The 13,006-nt window shown below is 40.8% G+C and overlaps 1 protein-coding gene across 1 annotated transcript in view; it reads right to left on the bottom strand.

Moving 5' to 3' along the window:
* Positions 1-3,333: 3,333 nt before the first annotated feature.
* SYNM (synemin) overlaps positions 3,334-13,006 on the bottom strand; it is a 59,697-nt gene continuing 50,024 nt past the window's right edge. Inside the window, exon 4 of the mRNA XM_077263387.1 lies at positions 3,334-7,740. Coding sequence (XP_077119502.1) covers positions 3,599-7,740 — 4,142 coding nt within the window. The 3' untranslated portion in view covers positions 3,334-3,598. The remainder of the gene's footprint in view (positions 7,741-13,006) is intronic.

Below are 13,006 nucleotides of genomic sequence, written 5' to 3' on the forward strand. Positions count from 1 at the left end.
AGCAAAAAAAAAAAAAAAATGGTATCCACCAAAAGGTGCTACAGCGTGAACAGTCCCTTGTAATTGCATATCTAAGCATAGAGTCCGCAAATATTAAATATATCATATTATCTGTTCAAATATTTATAAAAACACAATATATAATCTTTGACCCCCATGATATCCTATACCCTTGGGTACCATCAATTCTCCACACTGAATCGTTGTGTCCTAAGAAGTAAGGCTACGTTCACATTTGCATTGCGTCGGGCGCAGGTTCGGCGACGCATAGCGGCGCATGCATCATGCGCCCCTATAGTTAACATGGGGGCGCATGGACATGCGTTGTCTTGCGTTTTGTGACGCATGCGTCTTTTTTGGCGCAAGTGTCAGGGCGCACAGGACGCTGCATGTTGCATTTTTTTTTGCACCAAAAATCATGCCAAAATTGGACGCATGCGTCACAAAAAGCTGCGTTTTGCATGCGTTTTTGCATGCGTTGTGCGTTGCGTCGCCGACGCTGCACCGCACAACGCAAATGTGAACGTAGCCTAAAACTACCTGCTCAGCAGTTCTTTCTCCAATGTTATATGATAGATTTTTCATATATGCCTCAAGTTATCAAGAACTTATGGTAGTATTTGTTAAAAAATGAAAGCGCACATATGCATTTCCTATAGAATAATAATAACTGGAGATGTGACTTCCTCCCTGCGTTGTTCTTAGTGCAGTTATTTGATAGCACATTTTAGGATACATAACATTCTGTTCTTGTACACACAAGTGACAGCGTCTGCCACTTGTCCTTCTTGCATCATTCATTTCACATCAGTCATAAATATGACAGATGCATGGTAAATATCCACTGACACCTGAGAAAAAGAATCCCAAATGATGAGGGCTTATTCACACCAGGAATAACGTGACACTGCTAAATGCCCTAGAAAAAAAGAAGCTCCTATTCTAGTAAATACTTTATCCATAAAATAATAATTCTGGAGCATGCTTTCTTAGAATTCTGTATTGTGCTGTCTCTTGTAAGACTAAGTTCACATGTTGTATATTTGGGGTGTTTTCTGTGCAGAAAATCTGCAGCATAGGTATGTACAAAAGTTAAAAGTATTTGGTGCAGAATTTCTTGCGCCATTTCTGCATCTCTTGGCAGGAAAAATGCAGCATAAAATAGGTGTTTTTGGTGCAGTTTTTTTTTATGCCTTTTTGTTGGAGATTTTTCCTCACTCACTAATATTGGTAAATTCGGCTAAAATGCTAAGGGTATGTGCCCACGTTAGGTATTTGTGGCAGAAACTCCTGCACCACTTTTGCATCTCTTGGCAGGAAAAACGCAGCTGCAAAAACGTTTTTGGTACAGATTTTCCCCCACTAATTAGTATGGGTAAAATCTGCAGCAAAAATGCTGAAAGAATACCAAATCTGCAAGTCACAAATAAGTGACGTGTGCATGAGACTTCAGGATTATTCATTTTACTGGTATCAGGAAACCCTTCAGGTTTTGTGATAAATCTGCCATGAAAAAACGCGACAAATCTGCATTGTGTGCACAGGCCCATGTTGCCGGTTAGGTCATCTACACACTGGTATGTGGAAATTGACCTGTAGTGCACATTTTCAAATCTGCAGCATGTCAGTTCTTTGTGTGGAATCTGTACGGACTTTTTCCTTTGTAAATGAATAGAAGACTTCTGATGCAAATCTGCAATAGAATCTGTAGCTAAATCTGCATATAATAAGAGCAAATTTTGCTGCAAATGAATCAACATTAAATACGCAATGTGTGAACTAAACCTTATTCCTCCTGGAAACTTCTGAATAAATTGACAACTATCTCTATAGTCAAGTAAATTTGTTCATCTACAATCGGACACCTTTAGCATTAATTGTACAATGTCAGAGGAAATATGCCTCTGCATTGTTATTTTGCGGGGAATGCAGGTATTTACAGGAAATGTAGGTATTTTTGAAATGTAAAGGAAAATTGACAAGTCCTTTTATGATAATGGATATTATTGTCTGTACCTATTACCTTCCTTTTTTGGGGAAACTTCCTTAGTGGGCGCGGTAACAAAGCCTACATTGTTTTCAATGCTGCTCTCTAAGGGTACCGTCACACATTGAAATTTCCATCGCTACGACGGTACGATTCGTGACGTTCTAGCGATATCGTTACGATATCGCAGTGTCTGACACGCTACTGCGATCAGACACCCTGCTGAGAATCGTACGTCGTAGCAGATCGTTTGGAACTTTCTTTCGTCGCTTGATCACCCGCTGACATCGCTGGATCGTTGTGTGTGACAGCGATCCAGCGATGTCTTCGCTTGTAACCAGGGTAAACATCGGGTAACTAAGCGCAGGGCCGCGCTTAGTAACCCGATGTTTACCCTGGTTACAAGCGTAAACGTAAAAAAACAAACCGTACATACTCACCCGTCGGTGTCCTTCAGGTCCCTTGCCGTCTGCTTCCTGCTCTGAGTGCCGGCCGGAAAGTGAGAGCAGAGCGCAGCGGTGCTGTGATCTGCTCTCACTGTACGGCTGCACTCAGAGCAGGAAGCAGACGGCAAGGGACCTGAAGGACACCGACGGGTGAGTATGTACGGTTTGTTTTTTTACGTTTACGCTTGTAACCAGGGTAAACATCGGGTTACTAAGCGCGGCCCTGCGCTTAGTTACCCGATGTTTACCCTAGTTACCCGGGGACTTCGGCATCGCTCCAGCGCCGTGATTGCAACGTGAGACCGCAGTCTACGACGCTGGAGCGATGATTATACGATGCTGCGATGTCACGAATCGTGCCGTCGCAGCGATGAAAATTTCAATGTGTGACGGTACCCTAAGCCAAATATTCGAATCCAAGTCTGCCCTGATTTTGAAACCTACTCATTGATCTCAGCCCTGCTGCTTTGTTCTATTCCTATCCACCATGATAAACAGTCTCAGTGACATATGACATTAAATTTTACAGACATGTTATCTGCATGATCCGCATTACCAGACTACTGTGTCACCTTACAGCGGCCATACATTTACTGCAATCTGACCTATATATAGAATATTGCCTGTCAGTTGAAGTCATTGAGGATCCAATTAGGACATACTGTATCTTATAGAAGTACAACTATGAGGTGCAAACGGATTCACCGCCCTGTAATAAAGCAATCGTCACGTCATTTCTGAGTGAATAATCATATTTTGCTATCTTGTGCTAGTCCAGTTCCCAGCTATTTCTTAAACATGTACCTATTACCATGCACGAAGCCTCATTTCACTTCTTAGGAAAAGCCCTTTAATTTTGAGAATAATGTATAGATTCCACCAGCAGATCATTCTGATTCCATGTTATTTTATACATTTAGAGTTTTCTCCTCCACATTCTGATTAATTAAAATACTAAAATGACTTTAAACAGTAGCAATCTTGTGATTGATCAAGCTATAGACTGAGGAACACATTACAAAAATGACTGCAGTTTATGCCTTAAGACTGTCTGACTGTATAAATGGGCTCTAAAATACTCTTGTCAGTGGGCTTGCTATGCGCATAGTATGACATATTTTATGTTTAGAGTTCTTAGCATTCATTCTGTCCATTCATTCTGTTTTTAAAATGAACGTTGTAAATAATCCTGGTCTGTCTCCTCTTCTTCTTCTTCTTCTTCCTCCTCATCATCAAGGTAAACAACAGCCACTTTCTTATCATCAGACACCATGTGACCTTGGTGGACTATTCTTTGTAGTTGCACAGTTCTGTCAACCTCTGACGTATCACCAATAACCTGGTGGGATGTGATACTAGAAGGGGGCTGAGAGACGCCAGCAATTTCTCTCTCACTATATCTACTTTCTGCCACCTCTGAGTCATCCTTTAATTCACTGTATGACTGACTAAGTTCTCGCTGTCCTTCAGTAATCACCGTACTGGTTTCTTGGGCTCCATCTTGTCCTGTTTGCTTTGTGGCAAGTTTAGTTATATCCATTTGAAATGTGAATGACTTTTCTGTTGGACCCAGTTTAATGTGTTTGATTGACCTCTCACTCTCAGCGGAGTCTCCAGATGGAGATGAGACAATATACTCTGATGATTCATAGGATTCCTTAGTTGGTCCTTCAAAACTGATATATTCTGATATCTGACTATCAGGAGAACCCAGTTGTATATGTCTAATAGGTATGTTTTTATCTTTCGCATGGGAACCATCTTCTCCTCTAAATTGAAAATTTGGAGAGAGGCGGCCTTCAAAGACAATTTGCTCTCGGCTTGGACTCAATTTAATATGGTGAACAGATGTGTTGATGCTGGACCGATCATTTGACTGAACATCTGACTGTGCATCAGAGACATAACCTTGGTGCTTAGTTTGTTTTGCTACATGGACTTTCTGAGTTGCAAAGTTATATTCAATAGGAGTACTGTCATCGTTGGCATCTAAAGTAATACTAAGCTCATTAGGTCTTGGAATAGATTTTTCTAATAAAATTTCCTTGCTCATTTCACCAGAGTTAATTTTAAAATGTGAGATAGATTTACTTGCACCACCCACATAATCATCAACCTGAATTATTTTCTCTTTATCTCCACTCTGGTTTCCCTCAATAAGCAATGTTTCATAAGCGTGGCTTACACTCTCCGCAGAGTCATCTCTACTTACTAAGCCTCCTGTGACATTTTGTCCAATGCCCACTGTCTTGAAAATAGGTCCATGAAATATAATCTGTTCTGCTTGGAAACTTTCTGTTGGACTAATTTTAATATGTCTAATAGATCTATTCTGGTCTGAGCTGTCTTCTGTATTGTTTACATTGTCCAGTTTAAGTGTTTCTGGAACAGGACCCTCAAAGATTATCTGCTTCTTTGAGAGTCTTTCCCGGGGTCCAATTTTGATGTGATGCTCAGACCGGTTTATTTCTGCTGGAGACAGTTCACCAGCTGAGCCAAGTTCACATCTTGTGTCATCATATGAGATTTGCTCATGATTGCCAAGTTCAATGTGTTTTATGAATTTACTTACGTCAGGGGAGATTTGCCCTATAGAAAGTTCTCTTGTAGGACTGAAATGGATTCTTGTGGTAGCTGGCCCTTGGACACTGATCTCTTCAGTAAAATGCTCCTCACCACTATTTGCTCCCATGGAGTGATATAATTCTTCGTACTTATCGGATTCTTTTGAAAATGTAAGATTTTCATTTTGTTTATGAAAGATTGATGGTAAGTCATCAGATGATTTTAGATTTGATGTATGTATGGTTGTCTTGTCACTCTTCTTAGCTAGCTCTAACATATCTAAATCATCGGCATCTACTGTTTGTGACACATTAATTTCTGCTACAATCGTAACCATACCACTTTCTTCAGTTTTTCCAACTTTTTTGATATCCACTGCCAAACTGCTGCTTTGAGTTATATCTTCTCCAGCTAGTGCTGACAGTTCATCAACAAGGTCCTGTGGAAGTTTTCCTTGTAGACAATCCAATGCCCCTTTCAATTTTTCCTGTGGATCTTTAACATCTTTTGATAAAAATTTGATTATTGATGTCTTCATTTCTTGTGGCACTTCAATCTTTTTCTCAATTACAATACTTTCAATATGCGACTGTTCTTTGTCTTTATTGCTCAGTCTTTTTTCCTCTCCATCAGAAGTATCTTTACTTGCTGAGCTTTGTTCAGTAACCATGGCATTTTTGAGAAGCTCGCTCAAACTTTTGCGACCCTGGGATCCTTGTAGGAACTCATCTTGCCAAGAATACTTAAGATGAGACTCTTCTTCAGTGTGAATCTGACCTCTTAAAGTTTCCTCTTCCTCCTCCATTTCTTCTAGACATGGATTATCATCGGGAACATAAACAAAGTAATCTGTTTCCTCGTCAACATGCTCGCCTTCTGTTATTTCTTCAACTTGAGATGGATCTTCTTTGAGTGGAGTTTCATCTTGGTGCCTTTCTGTTGATATTGGGGTATGTTGTTCAGAAGTGACTGATTCTTCTAAATTGTAATTATCCTCTGCCTCTTCTACATGGAATGGGGTAGGAAATTCTCCCTTGTCATATTCGATTGTACCAAATGACTCCTCAACTATTTCAACGTTAATTGACTTTCCTGTCCCTGTTTTTAATCCAGAATGAATTACATTTCCTATCCATTCTTCTGCTTGTGCTCCAGACACATCCTTTAAGATTGTTTTCTTTGTTGTTCTGCTTTCTATTTCCCCAGGCAAGCTACCAATTGCTCCTGGCATAGATTTTGTTGGTGACTGAACAGTTGTTGTATTCCATAAATCTGTTAAGTCAGGCTCATCAAACAAATCAATGTCTTCTGTTGTTTTAGACTGCACAAAAATTTGAGTTTTTACAAACCCATCACCACATTGCTCTTCCTTTTCCATGTAGGTTACATTAGAGTCATCCAAAGCAGTGGGTTGCCCTAATTGTCTTAGAATATCTGTGACTATAGCTTTCTTCCCACTATGCTCTGATGAATTTTCTGCCCCTTCATTAATTTTATGTGGTTTAATTACCTCTTCATTTTTTAGAAAAGTAGTGTCTTCACTCACATTAGTTTGATTAGAGTTTCCTGAAAGCCCACTATGTTCCACATTCTCTATTTCTGATCTATCTTCTCTTTTTCTTTCTTCATAGTGTATTGGGATATTCAGGACAACTTGCTCTCCTTGCATACCTTTTCCAAATATGGTTGTTCTAGATCCAATGTCCTCCTGTTTCTTCTCAATGGAAGAAAGTCTATCTAGTTTTCCAATAAAAGTGTTTTCATCATCCACATCTTTATGGCTAGCACTTCCTTGTGCTTTTTCCCCCATATATTTTTCCTGTGTACTGATTTCTGTTCTTCTTGTTCCCAGTTGTATTGGTATTTCTAGAATAATTGGATGATCTGACTCTGCTGATTCTTTTTCCCCAAGTACAACTGTTTTTATCACACGAGTGTTCTCTTGGATGTCAAAGTTTGATCCTCCTACAACATTCACATCACCTATTTCAACGTTTTCTAACTCCATTCTTTTTTTAGCTTGTTCTCTTTTTTTCCTTTCTTTTTTGATAGGAAGCTCTTGGTGTTTACCCTCTTGAATCATCTCTTTTTTCACTGAATCTGCTACACTTGCTGCTTCTTCACTGATTGTATTAGTTTTTTTGATATACTCAAGATTACTTTCCAAGGTTTGTTGTATTTGTTCTATAGGCTTTGAAGTTATTTTAGATTCTTCAATTACTTTTGTTTCTAAAGTCCTTTGGGAGACAGAATCCTGTTTTTTACCTTCTGTCCCAACATGTGCATCTACTTTTTTGGCCTCTTTGGAATGAGTTCTTGGACGAGCAACTGGTTTAAGATCTTTAACTTTCTCTTCTTTCTTTGTTTCACTTATAAGTGTTGACTGGGTTGATGAAAATGGTGTGATTACTGGCTTGTATGTAAGGCGCACTGGCTGATGCAAAGTTTGTGGGAATGCATACTTGTTTGACATGTCATATCTTGAAGGAAAACCTATCTCCCATCTTCCACTTTTGTCTTGAGTTGCATTTTCATATGCATGAGATAGATAAGAACTGCTTGTATTACCCAGGTTTGAATATTTTGATCTAATTTGTTTTTGCGGTACAGTGCGAGTTAGGAATCTGTCTACATTTGTGGTGTCTATATTTCTTCTTTTCTCCTCTTTGTGTCTCCTAATTGGGTATTCAGTTGCTCTTTGAGTGCATTTTGTGGATTCCTCAAAGGACGATGTTACATATCCTAAATAAAGCATACAGCATACATGTTATGTAAACAATGAGAATATATTTTAGAGAAACATGGCTCTGTGGGCATTTTTAAAAAAATATTATTTATATTTATTTATTTTGGGGGCATTCTGTACTCAGAAATAGAGACAACAGGAAATTATCACATTATGCTTATGCAAAACATTATACTCAAGATAGCTATTGCTTTGTTCCTAATTTTAAAATGATCAAAATGTATACAATATGTACATAATTCCAAAAGTATGTGGGCACTGCTTATAAATAGAGAGTTTAGCAATGAATTTAGCAATGTTCATGATACTTTTTGCTGAAACCATGCATGCAGGTATAAAATATCCATAGTATAATACTAGAGAGCTGATTGTTTTTCACCAAATTCATGTGATATCACCTTTTTAATAATCTGCTTCATCATTTGCTCCACCCCAGTTCTTATCTCTACCACTGCTTGTGTGGCTGAAGTCCACACAGTAAGTTTAAAGCAATTGGGTAAGTTCCTCTATACTAATGTGTGCGGTTTTGGAATTCAGAAATCATAATTGTTTTTGCCCACATACTTATGGCCATGTTGTGTGTATATACAAGTGCTTCTCCCTAAATTAGAATATCATCAAAAAGTTAATTTATTTCAGTTCTTCAATACAAAACGTGAATCTCATATACAGGGTGGGGGAAAACCTTTCAAGTGGTGACCATGGCAGCCATTTTGAAGTCAAGACCAAAGTCAGTGCAGCCGTCTCCCTCTGCCGACAAGCTTTTTGGAAATGGAAATTTAATTCTCCAGCAGGACTTGGCACCTGTCCACACTGCTAAAAGTACCAATACCTGGTTTAAAAACAACAGTATCGCTGTGCTTGAAAGTCGGCCATTTTGGATCCAACTTTATTTTTTCTAATGCGAAGAGGGTCATGTGACAGATCAAACTTATTGAGAATTTCACTAGAAAAAGAATGGTGTGCTTGGTTTAATGTAACTTTATCCTTTCATGAGCTATTTACAAGTTTCTCTTTGTTTACAGCCATTGACATGTCACAGAGGTTAACACGTGAGGAGCAGATAGAAATTGTGTTGATGTCTGGTGAACGCAGTATCCGGGTCATTGCAGCAGATTTCAATGCAAGACACCCTACGCAAGAAAACTGGCACCATTCCCATGCTATTTAGGTGTATCCATATAAATGGCCCACCCAAAAAAGTTTACCTCATCACTGAACATAATGTTCTGTTTAAACGGAGGATCCTGTTCCAATTTTTGTTTTGCCCATTCTCCTCCTCACGTGTTAACCTCTGTGACATGTCAATGGCTGTAAACAAAGAGAAACTTGTAAATAGCTCATGAAAGGATAAAGTTACATTAAAACCAAGCACACCATTGTTTTTCTTGTGAAATTCTCAATAAGTTTGATGTATCATATGACCCTCTTCCCATTGGAAAAAATAAAGTTGGATCTAAAATGGCCAACTTTCAAGCACAGCGATACTGTTGTTTTTAAACCAGGTATTGGTACTTTTAGCAGTGTGCAGAGGTGCCAAGTCCTGCTGGAGAATTAAATTTCCATCTCCAAAAAGCTTGTCAGCAGAGGGAGACGGCTGCACTGACTTTGGTCTTGATAAAACACAGTAGACCTACACCAGCAGATGACATGGCTCCCCAAACCATCACTGATTGGAAACTTCACACTAGACATCAAGCAGCTTGGATTGTGGCCTCTCCACTCTTCCTCCAGACTCTGGGACCTTGATTTCCAAATGAAATGCAACATTTACTTTCATCTGAACACAACACCTTGGACCACTGAGCCACAGTCTAGGTCTTTTTCTCCTTGGCCCAGGAATGTGACACTTGTAGCCCGTGTCCTGGATATGTCTGTGTGTGGTGGCTCTTGAAGCAATGACTCCAGCAGCAGTCCACTCCTTGTGAATCTACCCCAAATTTTTGAATGGCTTTTTATTAACAATTATTAACAACTAGCTGGTGGCCCGATTCTAACGCATCGGGTATTCTAGAATATGTATGTGTAGTGTATAGCACAGCCCACGTAGTATATTGCACAGCCACGCAGTACATTGTGCAGCCCATGCAGTACATTGCGCAGCCAACGCAGTACATTGCGCAGCCCACGCAGTACATTGCGCAGCCCACGCAATACATTGCGCAGCCCACGCAATACATTGCGCAGCCCACGCAATACATTGCGCAGCCCATGCAGTACATTGCGCAGCCAACGCAGTACATTGCGCAGCCCACGCAGTACATTGCGCAGCCCACGCAGTACATTGCGCAGCCCACGCAATACATTGCGCAGCCCATGCAGTACATTGCGCAGCCAACGCAGTACATTGCGCAGCCCACGCAGTACATTGCGCAGCCCACGCAGTACATTGCGCAGCCCACGCAATACATTGCGCAGCCCATGCAGTACATTGCGCAGCCAACGCAGTACATTGCGCAGCCAACGCAGTACATTGCGCAGCCCATGCAGTACATTGTGCAGCCCACGTAGTACACTGCGCAGCCCACGTACTACATTGCGCAGCCTACGTAGTATATTGCGCAGCCCACGTAGTACATTGCGCAGCCCACATAGTACATTGCACAGCCCACGTTGTACATTGCGCAGCCCACGATGTACATTGCGTAGCCCACGTTGTATATTGTGCAGCTCACGTTGTATATTGCGCAGCCCACGTTGTATATTGCGCAGCCCACATAGTATATTGCGCAGTCCATGTAGTATATTGCGCAGCCCACGTAGTATATTGCGCAGTCCACGTAGTATATTGCGCAGTTCACGTATTATATTGCGCAGCCCACGTTGTATATTGCGCAGCCCACGTAGTATATTGCGCAGCCCACATTGTACATTGCGCAGCCCACGTTGTATATTGTGCAGCCCACGTTGTATATTGCGCAGCCCACGTTGTATATTGCACAGCCCACGCAGTATATTGCTCAGCACACGCAGTATATTGCGCAGCCCACATTGTATATTGCGCAGCCCACGTTGTACATTGCACAGCCCACGTTGTGTATTGCGCAGCCCACGTTGTATATTGCGCAGCCCACGTAGTATATTGCACAGCCCACGTTGTATATTGCGCAGCCCACGTTTTATATTGCGCAGCCCACGTATTATATTGCACAGCCCACGTTGTATATTGCGCAGCCCACGTTCTATATTGCACAGCCCACGTATTATATTGCGCAGCCCACGTTGTATATTGCGCAGCCCACGTTGTATATTGCGCAGCCCACGTACTATATTGCGCAGCCCACATTGTATATTGCGCAGCCCACGTATATAGCAATGTGGGCATGATATCCCTGTTAAAAAAAAAGAATTAAAATAAAAAATAGTTATATACTCACCTTCCGTTGGCGCCTGGATCCAGGAAGCGGTTACCGACGCTTGGGATCCACCGAAGCTCCGCCGAGCCGCTTGCGCCGGCCGCCATCTTCCGTTCCCAGGATGCATTGCAAAATTATCCAGATGACTTAGCGGTCTCGTGAGACCGCTTAGTCTTCTGGGTAATTTCACAATGTATCGCCGGTAACGGAAGATGGCGGCCGGAGCGAGCGGCTTGGCGGACTACGGACGGTGAGTATAGCAGGTTTTTTGTTTTTTTATAATTTTTAACATTACATTTTTTTACTATTGATGCCGCATAGGCAGCATCAATAGTAAAAAATTGGGAACACACAGGGTTAATAGCAGCGGTTACGGAGTGCGTTACCCGCGGCATAACGCGGTCCGTTACCGCCGGCATTAACCCTGTGTGAGTGGTGACCAGAGGGGAGTATGTGGGCGCCGGGCACTGAGTGCGGGGAGTAAGGAGCGGCAATTTTCTTCCGGACTGTGCGCGTCGCTGATTGGTTGTGGCAATGGTCGTGGGCGTTTTGCCACGACCAATCAGCGACTTGGATTCCATGACAGACAGAGGCCGCGACCAATGAATATCCGTGACAGAAAGAAAGACAGAAAGACAGAAGGACAGACAGACGGAAGTGACCGTTAGACAATTATATAGTAGATCCTTTCAAGGCTGCGCTTATCCCGGTTGCTTGTGCACCATTTTCTACCACACTTTTTCCTTCCACTCAACTTTCCATTAATATGCTTGGATACAGCACTCTGTGAGCAGCCAGCTTCTTTAGCAATGACCTTTTGTGGCTTACCCTCCTTGTGGAGTGTGTGACTGCCTTCTGGACATCTGTCAAGTCAGCAGCCTTCCCCATGATTGTGGAGCCTACTGAAACAGACTAAGGGACTTTTTCAAATGCTTAGGAAGCCTTTGCAGGTGTTATTTTTATTAATTATTCTAATTTACTGAGATAATGACTTTTCGGTTTTCATTGGCTCTTAGCCATAATCACCAACATTAACAGAAATAGATCACTCTGTTTGCAATGACTCTATATAATATATGAGTTTCACTTTTTGTATTGAAGAACTGAAATAAATTAACTTTTTGATGATATTCTAATTTAGTGAGAAGCACTTGTATATGTGTGTATATATATATATATTATATATATATATATATATATATATATATATATATATATATAATGTAAAAGTTTGAACACCCCTGGTCAAAGTTACTGTTATTTGGAACAGCTAAAGAAATTGAAAATTAAGTGATCTCTAAAAGGACTAAAGTTAAAGATGACACATTTCGTTTGTATTTTAGACCAAAAAATTAATTGTCATTTTTTTCATTGTAAAAATTACAAAAAGGAAAATGGCCATAGGCACCTTTGGAGATTTGTGTGCTCAGATAACTTTGACCAAACTTTCAGACCTTAATTAGCCAGACAGGTTATGGCTTGTTCACTATTATCGTTAGGAAAGGCCAGGTGATGCAAATTTCCCAGATTTATAAAAACCTAGCCTCCTTTAACCTTGTGCCAAAAAACAGCTGCCATGGGTTATTCTAAGCAACTGCTTATCACTATGAAAATAAAATTGGTGAAGGCCCACAAAGCAGGAGAAGGCTATAAGAAGATAGCAAAGTGTTTTCAAGTTGCCCTTCCTCAGTTCAAAAAGTAATTAAGAAATGGCAGTTATCAAAAACAGTGGAGGTCAAGATAATGTCTGGAAGAGCCAGCAAGATTTCAGCAAGAGCTGCTCGTAGGATCGCTAGAGAGGCAAAGCAGAACCCCCTCTGGACTGGAAAAGACCTTCAAAAAGATTTAACAGACTCTGGAGTTGCACAAATATGGCCTTCATGGAAGAGTTATCAGAAGAAAACTT

Source organism: Ranitomeya variabilis, chromosome 5 (genome assembly GCF_051348905.1).
Source record: "Ranitomeya variabilis isolate aRanVar5 chromosome 5, aRanVar5.hap1, whole genome shotgun sequence".
Classification (NCBI taxonomy): Eukaryota; Metazoa; Chordata; class Amphibia; order Anura; family Dendrobatidae; genus Ranitomeya; species Ranitomeya variabilis.